The sequence below is a fragment of the Microcaecilia unicolor genome, chromosome 7 (genome assembly GCF_901765095.1).
Source record: "Microcaecilia unicolor chromosome 7, aMicUni1.1, whole genome shotgun sequence".
In the NCBI taxonomy this organism is placed as follows: Eukaryota; Metazoa; Chordata; class Amphibia; order Gymnophiona; family Siphonopidae; genus Microcaecilia; species Microcaecilia unicolor.
Window position 1 is genome coordinate 279,085,464 of NC_044037.1, and position 21,906 is coordinate 279,107,369.

General features: G+C 46.6%; 1 protein-coding gene across 1 annotated transcript in view; it reads left to right on the forward strand.

Annotated features, from left to right (window-relative positions):
- Positions 1–668: 668 nt before the first annotated feature.
- ITGB5 (integrin subunit beta 5) overlaps positions 669–21,906 on the forward strand; it is a 210,964-nt gene continuing 189,726 nt past the window's right edge. Inside the window, exons 1-2 of the mRNA XM_030209136.1 lie at positions 669–1,301; positions 7,961–8,046. Coding sequence (XP_030064996.1) covers positions 1,223–1,301; positions 7,961–8,046 — 165 coding nt within the window. The 5' untranslated portion in view covers positions 669–1,222. The remainder of the gene's footprint in view (positions 1,302–7,960; positions 8,047–21,906) is intronic.

Genomic DNA, 21,906 nt, shown 5'->3' on the forward strand with positions numbered 1-21,906 from the left:
ACCAATGAAGCTACTAAGTAGTAAATTTAGAACAAATCAGAGAAAATGTTTCTTCACTTAAAGTGTAATTAAACTCTGGAATTCATTGCCAGAGAATGTGGTAAATTTAATTAGCTTAGCAGGGTTTTAAAAAAATTTGGATAATTTCCTAAAAGAAAAGTTCATAAGCCATTATTAAGATGGACTTGCTTATTTCTAAGATAAGCACCATAAAATATGTTTTACTCTTTTGGGATCTTGCCAGGTACTTGTGACCTGGATTGGCCACTTGGAAACAGGATACCGGGCTGGATGGACCTTTGGTCTGTCCCCGCTATGGCAACGCTTATGCTGCTATGAGCTATTTTGATATTTCAGACTTGTTCATTTCACGTAATGACAGTTGAGATTCAATTAAGAATGTAAATGATGCTTAAATAAATACATCCTAAAACACTTTATTCTCAGCAAGAGAAAGTTAACACAGGAGAAGAGGGAGAGGGAATGAATAGAGAAGGCAGAGTAGCACCGCCTGAGACTGCTAAAAATAGCCATTACTAATGCTGCTAGCCTGGCTATTATCTCCGCCTCCTCCGGCTCGGCTTACAAAGGGTTAAGGCTCCGGCACCCGGATTGGACGTGTTGGGCGGAGAGTTCAGACTTCAGATCCAGACCCCGCTCCTTTTGTACAAACAACAAACTCACGGAGCAAAGAGTTCGCAAGGGAGGGAAAAGTAAGCGAGGAGGGCAGGGAATTGAAGTTCGATCGCAGGAGAAACTGGGCTGCTAAGGAGCGGGAAAGCGGCCGAAAGGGTGTCAGGCTGCTTTTCGGCCCCATCACTGGTCCGGATTCGGTGGATCTAGGAGAGAGAGCCTGGGAAGGCGCACGAAGGGGTCGGTCCTGGCTGGGGGGGCAACAGGTAGGAGGGGGCTGCGCTACCCTGTTGTGATCATCGATGCCAAGATCTGTCGCCTCACTGGAGCTCCCAGAGCCCGGCTGCTTCCTTCTGGTGCCTGGATGCGGAGGGGGCTTTGCCGGCTGATCACCCCCTCCCACCCTTCCCGGAGCGCTATGACTTTCCCGAGACTGATCGGTGCAGAAGCGGCTGGGTAGGAGCCGATCGGCTGCCTACTGGGACCAGCCGGGGGTCCCACTGACTCCTGCAGGAACCAAAAGCCAGAAGTTGGGGTGCAAAAGCCAAAACTCCTGGGCCTCATCTGACTCTGGGGACAGTCACCAGCCATGCCCCGAAGCAGGACGATCGCCTCTTACCTGGCCTTTTGCATTCTTAGTTTGTATTCCCCGCTCCACGATGTTACAGGTAAAGTCACTGGTTTCGGCCCCGGCCGGAATCAGAAAGTACAATAATAAGGTTTTGGAAAAGAAATAGTTTCTTAACGCAATTAAAGAAGCTTTAAAGCAAAAAGAAATTCATGGCATCGGGGGCAGTGTTTGCGATTTGCCTCTGCCCTGGAGGTCCTCGGTTTGGGTCTGAATGGGCTTCTTTTGGTGGTGGTGGTGGTGGTGGGGGGGGGGGGGGGGCGGTTAATAGTTGCTCAAAGTGGGATATCAATAGCGAACTTAGGAACTGCAGAGGTGGTGTGATGTCTGTCTGGTTATTTTTGCCGGAACCCAACCCGTGAGGCGGGATCTGTGCCAGGACCGGAGGCTGCTCTTGATCCAGGACAGAAATACCGGTGGAACCGGACGGGCGCATCAGCCTGCAAACTGCTTTGGTAAAGTTGTAACGAGGTGTGGGTAGTAGCCGTGTTAGTCCACTTTTAAAGGTAATCATCAATAAAAAGAAAATAAGATGATACCTTTTTTTATTGGACGTAACTTAACGAAATGGTTTCGGATGCTTGATTCCCTGTCAAAGAAGCTGCGAGAGAGAGACCTCAAACTGCAGCTTAGCAGGGAGTAAACAACTGCGCTCGAGGCCCTGATTCATCAAGGTCTGTTCCAATAGATACAAAAGGGGAGAGATCAGCCGCAGTGAATCAACCCCTTTGTGGTCACTTTTAACTTCTCAAAGAAAGTCCAGTGCTTGCTGATTGGCTTCTTAATCAATTAAGTCATGTGCGCACAGTTTGGCGACGCAGCCAAATGATCACACACAACCGAAGGCCCCGTTTATAGAATTTGGGGGATGTTGAATTAAATAATATAAGAGTAGCCAACTCATCTACCACACTATGTTGAACCAGCAGCCAATAACATCACACTTAACTTCTGGGAACGCCCTCTGATCTGCCCATGCGCCTCCCATAGCCACACCCCTTTTGAGTTAGGTGCAGATGTTATAGAACAGCAGCTAGGGAAGATGTGTGCCCAGATCCAAATTGTTTACCAATGAACTGTAATTATTGATTGTTGACACCTCATTAACTTAATTAATCTGCAGGTACATCTGCCCTGGGTGTCCAAATTTGGGCACTTAACTTTGGCCAATCTATATAGAATAGGGGGAATTGCGCATAAACCGCTGAATTCTATAAAAGTCACTAAAAATTAAGTACACAAATTTGGGCGCACCCATTGTGCGCACATAATTTAATTGAATAGTGAGCCAATTAATGCCATTAATTGAATGATAACTATCAAGTATCGGTGCTAATTGGTATCAATTAAAATTTATGCACGCGGAGCCAAAAAGGGGGCATAGCTATGGGAGAGTCATGGGTGGCTCAAAGGTGCTCCCACAATTTATGCGCGTTGTTACAAAATAAAGGGAAATGGGACTTGATATACTGCCTTTCTGAGGTTTTTGCAATTACATTCAAAGTGGTTTACATATATTCAGGTACTTATTTTGTACCAGGGGCAATGGAGGGTTAAATGGCTTACCTAGAGTCACAAGGAGCTGCAGTGGGCATTGAACCCAGTTCCCCAGAATCAGGGTCCGCTGTACTAACCACTAGGCTACTCCTCCACTAGCAACCACTGGGCTACTCCTCCACTAGCAACATTCCATGTAGAAGCCTGCCCTTGCAGATCACCAATGCGGCCGCGCAGGCTTCTGTTTCTGTGAGTCTGACATCCTGCACATACATGCAGGATGTCAGACTCACAGAAGCAGAAGCCTGCGCGGCCACATTGGTGATCTGCAAGGGCCGACTTCTACATGGAATGTTGCTAGTGGAATAGCAACATTCCATGTAGAATCTCAAATAATAGCAACAGAATCTCCAATAGTAGGAACATTCCATGTAGAATCTCAAATAGGGAAAGGGAAATGGGACTTGACATACCGCCTTTCTGAGGTTTTTGCAACTACATTCAAAGTGGTTTACATATATTCAGGTACTTATTTTGTACCAGGGGCAATGGAGGGTTAAATGGCTTACCTAGAGTCACAAGGAGCTGCAGTGGGCATTGAACCCAGTTCCCCAGAATCAGGGTCCGCTGCACTAACCACTAGGCTACTCCTCCACTAGCAACCACTGGGCTACTGCTCCACTAGCAACATTCCATGTAGAAGCCTGCCCTTGCAGATCACCAATGCGGCCGCGCAGGCTTCTTTTTCTGTGAGTCTGACATCCTGCACATACATGCAGGATGTCAGACTCACAGAAGCAGAAGCCTGCGCGGCCACATTGGTGATCTGCAAGGGCCGACTTCTACATGGAATGTTGCTAGTGGAATAGCAACATTCCATGTAGAATCTCAAATAGTAGCAACAGAATCTCCAATAGTAGGAACATTCCATGTAGAATCTCAAATAGGGAAAGGGAAATGGGACTTGACATACCGCCTTTCTGAGGTTTTTGCAACTACATTCAAAGTGGTTTACATATATTCAGGTACTTATTTTGTACCAGGGGCAATGGAGGGTTAAGTGACTTACCCAGAGTCACAAGGAGCTGCCCAGGATCAAAGTCCACTGCACTAACCACTAACCTACTCCTCCACTCCACTAAAAATGATCAATGTCTAATTTAGGCGCAGGGTTTTGTTTGTGTAAATGGTCACAACTGAAAGTAGTCGCGGTTCCCGGTGCTAAGCATTATACTGTAAATGGCGCCTAACACACGAAGGTAATTTCGGACCATCAGAGGTGTGGCTTCTCTCGGAGACAATGCTCCATACCTCAGTTAGTGGTTTTATAAAGACTCCACCTTTTTCTCATCATCGGTCCAATTTTTTTAACAGTTATATAGGAATATTTCATAAACTCTTGGCAAGCACTATTTTTATACTTATCTCAATTGATGGTTTCAGGGGACTTAAAAACAAGTCTCAAGGGTCAGTATACCATTCTTGTATGAATGATTATTGAATTATTATAGCAGCAGTTGTTTATGGTGTGTCTTACTAACTCATATCTGCTGTATTTATATATATATATTTTTGGTTTGCTTGGATTGCCTAACTTTGATTGCCACTAGGGGGCCCTTTTACTAAGGCGTGTAGGCACCTACGTGTGTCCAACCATAGGAGCCAACTTTTCAAAATGATTGGGGGTGCTGAATTTTTTTTTCACAGGTGGTGCGTTCCCCCCTCCCTCTCCCCTCCTCCCCCTCCTTCCCTCCTCCTTCTTCCTTCCCCCTCCCTCTGAGTTCCAGGCCCCCCTCCCTACCTCCGAGTTCCAGGCCCCCACTGAGTTCCAGGCCCCCCTCCCTCCCTCTCCTCTGAGTTCCAGCCCGACCTCTTCTCCTACAACAGTCCTTTGCCTACCCCTCGCCTTCCTGCATGCCGCCCAGAATTTACCTCTGGGTCCCGGTGGCAGCAGTGAAAGGCGAGCAGGCTCGGCGAGTCGGCGCTTCAGCCTGCCTTCCCTTCTCTCTCAGCTCTGCCTCTGGTCCCGCCCTTGCGGAAACAGGAAATGAGGGCGGGACCAGAGGCAGAGCTGAGAGAGAAGGGAAGGCAGGCTGAAGCGCCGACTCGCCGAGCCTGCTGGCCTTTCACTGCTGCCGCCAGAACCCAGAGGTAAGATGACTTTTAAATTCTGGACGACACGCAAGAACCCGAGGGGCAGGCGGAGGACTGTTTTGAGGGAGAAGAGGGCGGACAGCGCAGGTCGGGCTGGCTCCTGGCTGTGAACTTCCGGTTCCGGCGGGTCAAATATTGGGGGTGCTCGAGCACCCACGGAGTCGGCGCCTATGTGTCCGTGTGTCAGTTTGTAACTACCACCCGGCTACCGCATGGCCCAGGCGGTAATTACATTTTTTACACACGCCCAATACACGTGTCCGAAAATATTTCTTATTTTCTACCACACAGTGTTAACCGGGCACTAATCGGCATTGTATCGCTGATGATTTACGGCCCGATTAACGTGTGAGACCTTGCCGCTGAAGTCATTGGGTGGCAGCAAGGTCTCAGGCCCAAAATGCATGCTTGCCAATTTTTATTTTGCTGCATGTCCATTTTCGGCCAAAAAAAGGCCGTTTTTTACAGGCGCGCTAAAAAATGGACCTGCATGTGTCCAAAACACACGCCTATAGTAGCGCAGGCCATTTTTCGGCACGCCTTAGTAAAAGGACCCAGACAATAGTGCTAAGCATTACTTTTTTCAGTACCAAATTTTTATGTGCCGTCTATTGAATTTAATCCAAAATTTATTTTATTGTTACATTTGTACCCTGCACTTTCCCACTCATGGCAGGCACAATGTGGCTTACATGGGGCAATGGAGGGTTAAGTGACTTGCCCAGTCATAAGGAGCTGCCTGTGCCTGAAGTGGAAATCGAACTCAGTTCCTCAGTTCCCCAGGACCAAAGTCCACTACCCTAACCACTAGGCCACTCCTCCACTGTTGCTACTGTTTGAGATTCTACTATTCCACTAGCAACATTCCATGAAAAAGTCGGCCCTTGCAGCTCACCAATGTGGCCGCGCAGGCTTCTGTGAGTCTGACGTCCTGCACGACATCAGACTCACAGAAGCAGAAGCCTGTGCAGCCTTCTACATGGAATGTTGTTAGTGGAATAGCAACATTCCATGTAGAATGTCCAATAGTAGCAACATTCCATGTAGAATCTCCAATAGTATCTATTTTATTTTTGTTACATTTGTACCCTGCGCTTTCCCACTCATGGCAGGCTCAGTGTGGCTTACATGGGGCAATGGAGGGTTAAGTGACTTGCCCAGAGTCACAAGGAGCTGCCTGTGCCTGAAGTGGGAATGGAACTCAGTTCCTTAGTTCCCCAGGACCAAAGTCCACCACCCTAACCACTAGGCCACTCCTCCACTCTAGAAGTACTTTTGAATATCAGCCTAATGATTTCTGAAGGGTGGTGTAAGGATGGAGGTGATGGTTGAGCTCAATTATCAAAATCTCAAGTTGAGCCCTAGGGTCCTGAAAGATAATTGATGGGGAAGTCAAGGCTGAATATTTACCTAGGGTACCGAATACGCCAGCACGAGCCCTGGACCTGAGCATTTCATTGAGAGGAAAATAGGCAGTGGAAGGGAACAGGAAAATACCATGACATTATATGAAATGTCATTTCTCAAGCAAAGGTGACAAATACTGTAGACCCTGCTGTTCCATTTAGTTAGGGCTTGGAGAAATAAGTTTGGCAGGACATTGCCTTCACCAGACTTTTCTTCCTGGGAAGCAGGATACCATGGCAAGCCTTTCCTTCGTTTTGCATTGTACAATACGTGAAAGTTTATGATGAGAAGCTTTCTAGATTATTTGTAGGAGTCTGGATAGCTTGATGTTACTGTACAACTTCCTTCTGGTAGAAAACTTATGGGATCAATATTTAGCTCATGGCACTTGGCAGTCAGCGTTTTTTGAAACGCTGAATGCCATGGGCAAAGTTGAGACCGGATATTCAGCGCCAAATCTGGATACTGGCCAATATTCAATATCTGGGCAACTTAGGGCAGCCTTTTATCCAGTCCAACTTGCCCAGGTAGTTATCTGGGCACTGGCACTGAGGTAACATAGTAATGTGAGTAACATAGTAGATGACGGCAGAGAAAGACCTGCACAGTCCATCTAGTCTGCCCAACAAGATAACTCATATGTGCTACTTTTTGTGTATACCTGACCTTGATTAGTATCTGCCATTTTCACGGCACAGACCGTAGAAGTCTGCCCAGCACTAGCCCCACCTCCCCACCACCGGCTCTGCCACCCCATCTCCGCTAAGCTTCTGAGATTGGGTGGCAGAGCCGGTGGTGGGGGGCGGGGCTGGGGTATTTTATGAAAATGTCATAAAAGGCATTTTAATCTTACATGTCTAGGACAAACTATATGTAGAACATTTGACTGGCAGTTTCTAGAGAAATGGTTAGCCAGGTCCTGGTACTATAAATTATTATTTTATTTGTACCCTGCACTTTCCCACTCATAGCAGGCTCAATGCAGCTTATTTGTACCTGGGATAATGGAGGGTTAAGTGACTTGCCCAGAGTCACAAAGAGTTGCCTGTGCCTGAAGTAGGAATCGAACTCAGTTCCTCAGGACCAAAGTCCACCACCCTAACCACTAGGCCACTCCTCCACTGTTGCTACTATTTGAGATTCTACATGGATTGTTGCTATTCCATGTAGAAGTCGGCCCTTGCAGATCACCAATGTGGCCATGCAGGCTTCTACATGGAATGTTGCTAGTGGAATAGCAACATTCCATGTAGAATCTCCAATAGTAGCAACATTCCATGTAGAATCTCCAATAGTATCTATTTTATTTTTGTTACATTTGTACCCTGCGCTTTCCCACTCATGGCAGGCTCAATGCGGCTTACAGGGGGCAATGGAGGGTTAAGTGACTTGCCCAGAGTCACAAGGAGCTGCCTGTGCCTGCAGTGGGAATCGAACCCAGTTCCCCAGGACCAAAGTCCACCACTCTAACCACTAAAGAAATGGAGAGCTTTGGAGAATTTTGTCAAGTGATCAAAGCAAGTTAAAAAGAAACACGCTCTCAAAAATAATAAAATCCCGAAGCATGTGTGGCAACCAAGTGTGTTTTTCACCTTTGCTCTTGTCGAACAAGATGATAATCCTCTGTTGTTTGTGTTGAAGGTCTGAACATTTGCACGAGTGGAAGTGCTACATCTTGTGAAGAGTGCCTGCTAATCCATCCCCAATGCGCCTGGTGTTCCAAGGAGGTGGGTACTGCTAATCAGATTTCTTTGAGGGGGTCTTTTTACTAAGTCGCAGTAGCGTTCTTGGTAGACGCTAAAAATAAGCGTGCGCTAAATGCTAGAGATGCCCATATATTCCTGTGGGTGTCTCTAGCGTTTAGCGTGCACCAAAAACAGTGACCCTGATCTATGCATTATAAAGTGGTTTAGGAACATTAGTAATGAAGTGATTGATCATATGTGTTCCTGAGACCGAGGGGGTCTGAAAACTTTCACAGTCCTAAGCAGTGGTGTAGCCACAGATTGGCCTGACTTAGGGCTGAGGCCCGGCCAACAGTAGCACACTTTTACCGGTAGCTGGTGGGGATCCCAAGCTCCGCCAGCTGAATTCTTCCCCCTGATGGTAACGAAAACGCTACTCTCCACGATACTGGCATCTGCGCATGCTCAGTTTTTAGCTCATGCCTGCTGCAGACTGCCAAGGTGGAAAGAAGCATTTTCCCGCCAGCTGAGATATTATTTTGGTGGTGTGTGTGTGGGGGGGGGGGGGGGGGGGAGAAAACTTGGTGCCCACCCACTTCTTGCCTAGGCCCACCCAAAATCTGTTGTCTGGCTACATCCCTGGTCCTAACAGCCCCTTTATATAACAGAGCTGACATACACTGATTGGTTGCCTGAAGCAGGGGTGTAGCCAGACTTCAACGGGAGGGGGTCCAGAGCCCGAGGTGAGGGGGCACATTTTAGCCCCCTCCCTGGTGCCGCCGTCCCCCCCCCCCCCCCGCCCGCCGTCAACTTTCACCCCCGCCACAGCATCCCTCTCGACCCCCCCCTTCCCGCCGCCGCAAACCCTCTCCTGCAGCGTTCCTTTGCTAGCAGGGGACCCTAACCCCCGCCAGCCGAAGTCCTCTTCTCGGCCGCGTGGCGTTGCTGACCCCCCTCCCGCCGCAACCCTCTCAACCCCCCTTTCCCGCCACCAACCCTCTCCCGCCGCGTACCTTTGCTGGCGGCCGAGAAGAGGACTTCGGCTGGCGAGGGTTGGGGTCCCCCGCCAGCAAAGGTACGTAGCGGGAGAGGGTTGGCGGCGGGAAGGGGGGTCCAGGGCCAAATCTATGGGGGCCCATGCCCCCGTGGCCCCATGATAGCTACGCCCATGGCCTGAAGTATTGCGCTAAGCAGAAATTGTGTAATGGCAATTACGTGTGTAATTGCCATTACCATATACTAACCTAATGTCGCATATATGCACTTAACAATAGACTCGGCCACTCGCACCATGTCAAAAAAATCTCAGGCCCAAAATGTTGTCAGTTACGTGCATCACTGTCACTCTTCTTTAACCTGTGCGTGCAAGTTTGTTTACCAAGTGGGAAATTCTATAAATGGTTCTCAAAATTCGGCGCCAAAAAAAGTTGTCGCTCAATGGAGTTCTATAGTTGGCATTCCAGGATCGGCACCCTGTACAGAACAGCGCATAGTGCCGGGATTCATGCTCAACTTTAGGCATGAGGAGTTACACCAATTGAAACCAGGGGTAAATCCCCAGCTTGCAAGATGGGCGCAGGTCCTCCGAATTCAATAACACTGCATGCATTTTAAGGGAATGCCCCTGCTGCACCCATCCCCCTTCCCTGGTCACGCCCCCTTTGCAAATCCACACAGAAACACTTGGACGCCATTCTATAAACGGGTATGTAAGTGTGTTTTCACGCGGGACTGCCATTTCCGCCCCATTTTGGCGCATTGAAAGCTTTTTTTCACGCCGAAAATTTGGTGCGGAAGTAGGCACATAACACTTGGTGCCATGTATAGAATTTTCCCCTAAGCACAGAATGAAGTCACACTATATCAAACAATGATACTCTACCAAAACCAGACAAAATCGAACTCTACAATTGATTGATTCATGAACTCCGTTACTAATGAACTTTAACATATTGCCGAAATTAACTTCTATATTTGATTGTCTGACTGATTCTATACATTACTTTATCAGCTACATAGGCGGTCGGTGGCCCAACTGTTTGGGGAGGCTAAAGGGGGCGAGGTTAGGGGGTGGAGCCTGGGGCGGAGCTTATATCCACAATTGACAACACAGAAAAAAAATTAGTAAAAATAAAAGTCACAATACCTTTTTATTAAATTTAGATATTAGATATGTATCGTATGTCAAAGAATAAAGTGGTTACTCAAAGCATATACTAACCACAATCGCTCAACTGTAAAACACTATGCACAAATTTGTGCAAAAACACACTCAGAACCTTACTGTACCATAACACTAGGCAGACCCTAATACACCAATATACCACCCTTATGGAAAATGCAGACCGTCAACAATATGAAACAAGGGATCATAATATCACAATTCTCATGTAGAGCCACAAAACACCCTTTTAGGGTGGAAGTGTTCACAATGAGCTCCTTTTATGAACGACTATATGTAGATCCTTCAAGAGGTAGTGTGTCATGATTTAGGCTCTAAAACCCTTTCTGATGATTTGGTGCCATCTCAGTAAGGCCATCACACAATCTCTGCACTGCAAAACACTATACACAAACTTGTGCAAAAACACACTCATGACCTTAGCAAACCATAACAGCACTAATTCCAAGGACAGGAAGAGCTACAACCTTATGCGTGGAAAGGCAGCACTTTAATTACACCGGGCTCTAAAACACCAGTACACAACCTAGTGAAACAAAAACAAAACAAAAAGGGCTGCAAATACTACACACTAGTAGAATACTGCACCTTGATTACACATGAAAAACACATGACACAACAAATATGAAGGCAAAATACTGAATGGAAAGTTACCTCCAGAAGTCAGACTCAGCATGCAGCAATACTAGAAAAATTGAAACTTACATGCAAAATATCACAGATGCACATTTCCAAAAGCTGACACATTCCAGTTAATAAATTCTCTCTACCTTTGTTGTCTGATCATTTAGTTTTTCTATTCGTCTGACAGCTAGGGTCTCCCCCCAGTTTCTCCCCTGCAGCTTCTCTCTCTCTCTCTTGCCCAGGTCCCCTCTTTCTCTCCCCATTCCACTCATCTCTCTCTCTCTGTACCCCTCTTCCATCCAGCATCGTCTCTCTGGCTGTTCCCTGCTCTTTTCCATGTCCCTGGCTCTCCCCTGCTCTCTTCCATGTCCCCTCTTTCTCTCTCCATCTCTCTCTGGCTCTCCCCTGCTCTTTTCCATGTCCCTGGCTCTCCCCTGCTCTTTTCCATGTCCCCTCTTTCTCTCTCATTCTCTCTTTGGCTCTCCCCTGCACTTTTCCACATTCTCTCTCTCTCCTCCAGCATCCCCAGTCACTTCCCTTACATAGATGAAAGATGATATACAATGCCAGTTATAATAAAAAACCTCTCCAGTGTGTGTCTCTGTGTATGAAACAATGAGATAGTGTGGTACATACATTGTGGATAAAAACTGACTACTGCAAAAATGTTGTGGCCAACACATTCCAGGGAGAAATGATCTTGAAAGCTTACCCTTCACTTTTCTTTCACATGTTACCCATCTGCGTTTTAACATATAGAAACTGGGGGATGGGAGCTTAAAAGAATGAATCTTGCACCCATTCATGTTCAGTCTTCTCCCCATCTACATAACCAACCTCACTCAGTGATACATTCAATCCCAGTATCTACTCATGCCTGCTGTGCATATGGAATTGTTTACATTTCTCTCAGAAGATGTCCAGTGCTGCAAAGTCAGTCTTACAGGAAGTAGATTCTATAAACTGCTCACCAAAGAGGAAATTTATCCAACTTAAAATCACATTTTCTTTTTCTGGTAGCTCTGAGGTGAAAGGATGAGAGAGCTTATGTATACAAGTCTTCATGCCTTGTAACATTTAGCAATTTCATGCAGGTGCTTTCTGGAGACCATATAACAAGACCTGCTTCTTTTTCTTTCACACATTGCAATTCGCTAGCACATAGGTAGTCCCTGGACCCTGACTAAGGAAAGGAATGAGGTCACACCAATTAACTCTCCGGATCCGGTGATTATAGTGCTTACCATTTGCAGCCATTTTCTCTCCCTCCGGGGCGGGCCTCTTTACAGCGCATGAACAAAAAGAAGTGCGGAGCCGCAGCAGCCTTCAGGCATGCGCTGTCGGCTGTGCCGGTCCGGAATGGGAAAATGACGTCAGTGGGGGGGGGGGGGGGGGGGGGGGGGCAGAGTTGATAGCGCTGCGGCCCCGCGTTTCTTTTGTTCTAATGATGGTTGTTCACAGAAGCGAGTGGCGGTGGCTTGACGCGGTGCTTCCTCCTGCCGCTGCTCAAGAGAAGCAGCGGCAGAATCCATCGGGACGGGAGTCTTGGCTTATCGGGACAAGTAGGCAGGCGGGGAAGGTCACAGCTGGGCTCTCCCCAAGCCTCTTATACGGGGCGCCTATGATCAGCTATGAACATTAATGCAATACCACTTTGTATTTCTCGTCCCGGAAATGGCGATCGCCATTACGGCATAATATAAGCCACATTGAGGCTGCAAATAGGTGGGAAAATGTGGGATACAAATGCAACAAATCTACTATAATAAAACTCACCCTCAACGTTCTGAAGACAACGTTCTGAAGTCACTCAGTCACTCCCTGAAGGGTTCATGGATTCATGGTGGTGAAGCCACAACACTGACCATGTCTCTCTGCCCCGCCCTCGCATGATGGACCAATCAGAAAAAACACCCTCAACATTCTGAAACACAAAGGACCATCACAACACCGTTCCCAGGCAACACTAGGCAACGTAAGACGGACCAATCAGAGGAAACTACGTGACAATAAGGGAGGAGCATTCCCCAGCAGAATGGCTCATTATATGAGCAGCACCGTGAGCACAGAACCACCGCTGGAACGAGAGAAGAATATTCCTGCTGTGGGTATGTGCAAAAATAGACCCGGGGGGGGGGGGGGGAGAAATTTTTAAATGCCTAATGCCAGTACTGTTTGTTTTTCCAGTACTGAAGAGTGCCAGAGGGCCTATAGCACAGACTATATTTGGGATCGCTTGACATGGAGTCAGAGGAGCCGGAAAACAACGTGCCCTTCACCATCTGGGACGTGGGCGAACAGGACAAGCTGCGGCCCAGCTGGAAGGATTACCCGCGACCCAGCCAGCAGGAAACAGCGACCAAGGACAGCACAGCACATCCCCCAACCCCCAAGCAAAAAACAAAACAAAAAAAGACACACATCAACAACCTGCACACACACCGCACCCTCACACTCTCACACACACTCACACACACACACACAAAATAACTCTGTGACACATACACATACACACAAAAAAAGCCACATTGGTTTTGGAAACGGGCCTTTTTTACTAGTAAATAAATATAGTGCAAGAAATTGTACGGTACTGCCAAAGTTGAACACCCCTGTTTAACTAAGCCACGCTAGCGTCTGCCATGCGCTAACGCCGATAAAGCCCATTCACTTTGAATAGGCTGTGTCAGCATTGCCGTGTGGCTTAGTAAACGGGGGTAAATCAGCTTACTAGAAACGTGTTCTAGTATATGCCAGTAATACACCTTTATTAGCTGGAAAAATACGTGCACTTAAGGTAGACACTTGGTAACGGAGACAAAAGGGAGGTGTGTTAGCTCAAGCTAGACATTTGTATGCAGTAATGCCAAATATTAAAGTGCTAAACCTTCTATCAGTTGGAAATGTTAACCTCTACTTACTGGGCTAGATTCGGGTAAATGATGCTCAAAAATCGGAACTGAAAAAAAATCGGCACGCAATGCTTTTCTATACTGAGTACTCAAAGATGAGCGACCATTATAGAAGAATTTGCAGGTGAATGGATGCATTTTGGCAGACCGAGATCCAGGGGCGTAGCTATGGGGGGCCACGGGGGCCTGGGCCCCCCGCAGATTTTGTCCGGGCCCCTGGTTTGGCTGGCGGGGATCCCCAACCCAACTCCTGCTCTTCTTTCTTCTTGCTCCTCTTGTGCACGCAGACGCTCAGCGTCAGCGTGCGCAAGAGGAGCAAGAAGAAAGAAGAGCAGGGGGCAGGCAGCAAACACGGCTGCGCCGGAGACTGCACTGAAGAAGGCTTCGGCTGGCGGGGGTTGGGGACCCCCCCCCAGCAAAGGTATGAGTTTGTTTGGGGATGAGGTGTGGGGGGGGGGGGCGGCAGGGCAGCACTCAAAATGTGCCCCCAACCTCGGGCTCTGGCCCCCTCCCACCGCGAGGTCTGGCTACGCCCCTGCCAAGATCAAATTTAAAAGACACGATGGATAGCGGGGGGGAGGGGGTGTGCCTTGTGGTGCAGAAGCCTTTTACAGTGCCTGGATGCCAGCGGGCTACAAGAGTCATGGGCCAATATTTGCTTCCTGCCTTAATTGTAATACCGCTTCCTAGCCTCTGAAATGGCTCATTGCAAATCTAATACGTCTGACCACATGGTCTTTTCTGGGTTTTGGATGCCGCAGGACACGCAAATTCCAATCTACTTTTTAGCTGTCCTTTGTTAAAGGGTGGCGGTTAGGACTCCCCTTCGCGTGGCCACACGGTAAGAGTCCTCACCACATGGCCATTTATGTCTGGGGGCTTTTGACTCACTGTGGTGAAAAGGGCCCTGGCATGCAGGAAAAATAGCCCTTGCCGTTAGCGCAGGGCCCTGTTTCTCACAGTTTGGTAAAAGGACTCTTTAGTAATCTTTTATATCTACCTTGCATGGAATTTGCTTGCATTCTAATTACTGTTGCCAGGCAGCTCCGTCATCATTAAGCCTTAAATATTTTTTGTTAAAGTATCTTGATTTGTAGTTTTTAATATTCCAATTGTTCAAGTTAATTCTTTCACGAACGAAGTTAATCTAATACCTTTCAATTCTTATTATAAGACAAACTTTCCTTCCTGTAACCAAATTTACTCTGTATCCTCTACCTTAACTATGCATTTCTCTTCTCCGGAAGTGGTTATTCACCACTTATGGATCTATGTAAGCCATATTGAGCCTGCAAATAGGTGGGAAAATGTGGGATACAAATGTTAATAAATAAATCATTGTTGCTTGCAGTCATCCACTGTGAACCTGATCTGAAGTATTTCCCCCTCTCATGGATTCCAGTCATGGCCCCTTCACTTTGGAGTCAGGCCCACTCAACCAACGAGAGCAACACAAGCCGATAACAGGAGAACTGGAGACAGTGTCAACATTCACAGTGCCTACTGCCCACCCATATTACTAACAGCAGATCAGCAATTTCATGCTTGAGTTCTTGAGTACCCTTGGATGTATGCCATCCAGTCCAGGTGATTTACTACTCTTTAGTTTGTCAGTTTTGCTCAGTACATCTTCCAGGTTCACCGAGATTTCTTTTAGTTCCTCCACATCATCACTCTTGAAAACCGTTTCCGGTACAGGCAGAACTCTTTTATCTTCTTCCGTAAAAACAGAAGCAAAGAATTCATTCAGTTTCTCCGCTATGGCTTTGTCCTCCCTGAGTGCCCCATTTGCTTTTTTGTGATCTAACTATCCCACGGATTACCATGCAGGCTTTCTGCTTCTGATGTACCTGAAAAAGTTGTTACTGTGAGTTTTAGCCTCTGCGGAAAGTTTCTCTTCATATTCTCTTTCAGCCTTCTTTATTAATGCTTTGCATCTGACTTGTCAGTGCTTATGTTGCTTCTTATTTTCTTCATTTGGGTCCTTTTTCCATTCTTTGAAGGACAATCTTTTGGTTGTAATGGCCTCTTTTACTTCACCTTTTAACCATGCTGGCTGTCATTTTCTCTTCTTTTCACCTTTCCAAATACATGGAATCAGGGGCGTAGCTAGACCTCGAAGTGGGAGGGGGCCAGAGCCCAAGGTGGGAGGGGCACATTTTGGTCACCCCCTTCTGCCACCGCCCCCCTCTGCTGCCTCACTGCTCACTGCCGCCGCAGACCAGTGCTAGGCGAAGTCTTCAGCTGGCAGGGGTTGGGGCCCAGAGCAAATTTGAGGGGGCCCAGGCCCCCATTGCTCCACCTAGCTACGCCACTGTGTGGAATGCTTCTGGATTGGGCTTCCAAAATAGTATTTTTGAATAATGTCCTGCCTGATTTAGTGTCCTAACCTTCAGTAGAAGATTAATGGATATGATAATTTGCAATTACTGTGTGTTGAGAACCAATTCCACAGAATTTAGTTGTTGGTAACTGAAATCTTCCATTAGTATTGTATTGCCAGTTTCAGTAGGCTTTCTCATCATGGTTAGCATTTCTAATTCTCCAGCCTTTTAAAATTTCTGGTACTTTTGTAGAGATCTCTATTTTTTTAAAACCTCTATTCACAACCTGCTCCTTGTTAGCAGTTAATTAAGGTGATTTGGAAGCATTCCTATGTGTATACTCTTCATTTAAATCCACATGAGCTAGCTCAGGTTTTAACACATTGTCTTGATTGGGATATTCTGACTTTCCTGTTTTAATAGCATCCTTTGAAGATAGCATGGACACCTGCGTGACTGTAGGATTTCCACCACGATCTAATTTCAAAACTGTGCTCTATATATTTTAAATGCCAGCATCATCTGCCAAGTTTATCCCTGGTGGAAGTGGGGCCCATCCCGTTGGAACAGGCTTCTCCTTCCCCAGAATATTCCTCTGTTGCCAACAAAGTCTAAATCCCTTCTTCCAGCACCGTTATCTAATCCATAGGTTCTGACTCCCAAGGTCAGCCCGCACGGAACGGGGAGCATTTCTGTGAACACTCCCCTGGAGGTTCTGGATTTCAGTCTCTCCTAAATGTGGCCTCAGTAACATCTAAGCTGCATCTTCCTATGTCGTTAGAACCACATGAACCATGACAGCCAGCTGCTCCCCAGCAAAGTCTTGTCTAGGCAATGCCGTGAAGTCTCGTACATCTTTTGCCTTCCACTTCCATCGAGATACTGTTCACGCCATCCATTCCCTTTCCATGGATATGTACTCCATTGCGTCTGTGCTCTTTCCAGTCTCACATCCAGGCTCAGATTTAGTCACAGGCAACATAGGCATCTACCTAAGGTGACAGATTGTGAAGGGCACCAGGTCCTTGGCAAAACCGAAGCTTGATTCTGCTTGTCTACGGAGAGTGGTCTGTGATCTTTGGGGGAGAAACCTCCCCTCCCAACCACTCTCCAGTCCTGTCTGTTGAGTTCTGACATCTTAAATCTGGTGTGCTCATACCAAGAGGTATTTTCACATTCCTGGCTACATTCATAGGTACCCATTTACGGACGGGGAGAGGGATCTTGGGGTGATAGTATCTGAGGACCTGAAGGCGACGAAACAGTGTGACAAAGCGGTGGCAGTAGCTAGAAGATTGCTAGGCTGTATAGAGAGAGGTGTGACCAGCAGAAGAAAAGAGGTTTTAATACCCCTGTATAAGACGTTGGTGAGGCCCCACCTGGAGTATTGTGTTCAGTTTTTGAGGCCGTATCTTGTGAAGGATGTTAAAAAAATGGAAGCGGTGCAAAGAAAAGCTACGAGAATGGTATGGGATTTGCGTTACAAGATATGAGGAGAGACTTGTTGACCTGAACATGTATACCCTGGAGGAAAGGAGAAACAGGGGTGATATGATACAGACGTTCAAATATTTGAAAGGTATTAATTCGCAAACGAACCTTTTCCGGAGAAGGGAAGGTGGTAGATCGAGAGGACATGAAATGAGATTGAAGGGGGGCAGACTCAAGAAAAATGTCAGGAAGTATTTCTTCATGGAGAGAGTGGTGGATGCTTGGAATGCCCTCCCGCGGGAGGTGTTGAAAATGAAAACGGTAACGGAATTCAAACATGCGTGGGATAAACATAAAGGCATCCTGTTCAGAAAGAATGGATCCTCAGGAGCTTAGCCGAGATTGGGTGGCAGAGCCAGTGGTGGGAGGCGGGGCTGGTGGTTGGGAGGCGGGGATAGTGCTGGGCAGACTTATATGGTCTGTGCCGAGGCTGGTGGTTGGGAGACGGGGAAAATGCTGGGCAGACTTGTACGTCTGTGCCAGAGCTGGTGGTGGGAGGCGGGGCTGGTGGTTGGGAGGCGGGAATAGTGCTGGGCAGACTTCTACGGTCTGTGCCCTGAAGAGGACAGGTACAAATCAAGGTAGGGTATACATAAAAAATAGCACATATGAGTTTATCTTGTTGGGCAGACTGGATGGACCGTGCAGGTCTTTTTCTGCCATCATTTACTATGTTACTACTATGTTAAAGAGATTCCAGACTTCTGGTTCCAACTTACATCCATGGTGCCATTGACTTTCTGTTCTGTCCTTTAATCTTTGTGTACAGAACTAGTGCTGGATGTAGCTTGTGTCACACATCACCAGCTTCACATTTGCATCATCTTTGGAAACTTGTTATTTCTTTATAAAGATTGCTTTGGTTTCTCCAGCTTCGGGAACAGTATGCCCTTTCTTGCCAAGAATACTGCTACAGACTTTCTGGCTTGGGCACAAGATGTAGCTTGGGGCTTGCTAGCAGCCGTGGTTGTCTGCGTGCTTTTGCTACTCTCCCACTCTACAGAATTCATTCATCTGGAAATGCATCAAAGCAGCTGCACTTGAGGATAATTGGGCACAGCCTGTTAATTGGCCTTTCTGAGAAAACCACAGCAGAGGGGGACTTCAGTGAAACCTCGCTGACCTTGCCCATCCGTATTGGTGACACTGCTATTTGTAGCAGTTGGGTCTGTTGGGCGTTGCTGACAGGATATAACCTCTCATTCACATTTCTAGAGAAGTTCAAATAAAAACAGAGAATATGATAAGGACCATAAGCCGCCCCCCCCACCCCCCACCATTTCATCTGCCCAGTTTTGTTGCCTGTTCGAATACCGTAGACCCAATTTGATCTTCAGTTTTACCTTCACTTCCTTGATGCTCTGTGCCTATTCCATCCTTTCTGTACCACCTCCTTTGGGATAGTGAAACTAGCAGATGAAAGGAGGTGTTAATACTTCTGTGCAACTCGATGGTAAGACCTGGTAGAGTATTTTGTTCAGTAGGGATGTGAATTCATTAATATGCATTCAGTTTGCCTGTGCCTCTAAAAACATTTAAGGGAGCCTCTCCATATTCTTCCAGCACCACTCTGTTGGCTTATGCAATGCCCAGTCTTTCCAGTTCCTTGACAACCCACACCTTCACCTCCCATTACCCAGTTGTAGGAGGCTTCTACCCATTTTATGAATGTACACTTCCTCACCTCTACAAGCCCAGGTTTCATGAACATTCATACTCCGTCCCCCTCCCACTGTAGTACAACGCCTATTCTCGCTCTGGCACATTCATCCCCACCAAGGGCGTAGCCAGACACCCAATTTTGGGTGGGCCTAGGTCCAAGATGGGTGGGCAGAAGAACTCTGCCTTGTCCCACAAGAGATTTGGTCTGTCCTTCTATCGCCTGCATGCCATATGGTCTCTCAAATATCCCCCCTCCTCTGCTTACCTTTTAAATAGCAGATTTTCACTGACAGCGAGCAGCAACTAATACACACTGCTCATGTTGGCCCCACAGCCTTCCCTGATGCAACTTCCTGTTTCCACATAGGCAGGAATACATCAGAGAGAAGGCTGTGGGGCTGGTGCAAGCAGTATGTATCAGTTGCTGCTCACTACAGGCGAAGATCTGCTATTTACAAGGTATGCAGGAGGAACAGTTGTTGAGAGCTTTCGGCTGGTGGGGCTTGGGGATCCCTGCCAGCCACATCATAGTTGTGCTGATACTGGGTGGACCCGAGCCCAAAGTGGGTGGGCCTGGGCCCCCCCAGTCCCACCCTTGGCTACGCCACTGATCCCCACACTCATTTCTTAACTCCTTCCTCACTTCCTACCAGAATCAGGCTATTTCAGGGCATTGCAAAAAAATATGCATGAATGTGTCAACTTCTCTGCTGCACCTCATGCAAACGGCAATTTCTGACAGTCCCATCGTATGACTCTTCTCCAGGTCTAAGTAACAATGTTGAATAATTTTGAACTGTGGAACAACAGCAACATCTCCTGGAAGTGGATTTACAAAACAACAGTATGGACTTCTCAAGGGCTGGGGAACAGGAAAAGGGGAGGAAGGGGGAGGGGAAGATAAGAGGGAGAAAATGAGGGTAGCTTAGCGGAGTTTAAAAAAGGTTTGGACAGCTTCCTAAAGGAAAAGTCCATAGACCATTATTAAATGGACTTGGGGGAAATCCACTATTTCTGGGATAAGCAGTATAAAATGTTTTGTACATTTTTGGGATCTTGGCAGGTATTTGTGACCTGGATTGGCTACTGTTAGAAACAGGATGCTGGGCTTGATGGACCTTTGGTCTTTCCCAGTATGACAATACTTATGTAGGGGAAAAAAGTCATGATCATTAGATGGTTTATTGGTGGAATGTTTGCTATGAAAAAGTTACTAAGGAGCATTAGGTTCTTGGTTTGTGATAGCTGTTTGCCAAACATCATTGAGGATGAGATGACCAAGAGTTGTGCAATTATAAAATTAAATTTAAAAAATAGTTGTGTTATGTGCAAAATTACTGAGAATAGCGGCATTTACACACATATATTACTGCACACCTCCTTGAGTGAATGCCTTCAAAAAGGCGGTAAATAAATCCTAATAAATAAATAAAATATGTATGCGCATACCAAATTTCTGCCTAAGCACTAATCTGTCAGTATGGGCATATTTGCAAGGGGGATGTACACATGGGTGGGGCTTCCACTTATGCACATAACTTATAGAATACTATAAGTTATGTGCACTTCTCTAACATTTATATAAGTTCTACGGCTGGCGTAAGTACTTGTGTCCAAGCATATTTGTACATAAGTATTGCCATACTGGGACAGATCAAAGGTCCGTTAAGCCCAGCGTCCTGTTTCCAACAGTGGCCAATCCAGGTCACAAATACCTGGCAAGATCCCAAAAATGTACAGAACATTTTATACTGCTTATTCCAGAAATAGTGGATTTTCCTCAAGCCCAATTTAATAATGGTCTATGGACTTTTTCTTTAGGAAGCTGTCCAAACCTTTTTTAAACTCTGCTAAGCTAACTGCCTTTACCACATTCTCTGGCAATGAATTCCAAAGTTTAATTACACGTTAAGTGAAGAAAAAGTTTCTCCGATTCGTTTAAAATGTACTACTTTGTAGCTTCATCACATGCCCCCTAGTCGTAGTATTTTTGGAAAGCGTAAACAGATGCTTCACATTTACACGTTCCACTCCACTCATTATTTTATAGACCTCTATCATATCTCCCCTCAGCTGTCTTTTCTCCAAGCTGAAGAGCCCTAGACGCTTTAGCCTTTTCTCATAGGGAAGTCGTCCCATCCCCTTTATCATTTTCGTCGCCCTTCTCTGCACCTTTTCTATTTCCACTATATCTTTTGTGAGGTGCGGCGACCAGAACTGAACATAATATTCAAGGTGCGGTCACACCATGAAGCGACACAAAGGCATTATAACGTCCTCATTTTTGTTTTCCATTCCTTTCCTAATAATACCTAACGTTGTATTTGCTTTCTTAGCCGCAGCAGCACACTGAGCAGAAGGTTTCAACGTATCATCAACCGGGTATGTATTTGCACATACATACCTGGTTAGGCTAGTACTGTATAAAGGAAAGTAACCACCTATGATCCTAGATAGCACAGGCACCTAATCTAGGTCATAGCACAGGAAAGCTCCACCCTCAAAGCACACTTTGCATTTTAATGGGCTCACTGCCCTGTGCTATAACCTGCCTGTGCCTGAAGGTGATGGAAGTTGGAGGGAAGAGAGAGAAGGTAAAGGAAAGAGATGCATGCAAAAATCAATTTAATGTGCATTAACCTAAGAATTAATATGTGTTAAGTCAATTACTACTACTACTATTTAGCATTTATATAGCGCTACAAGGCGT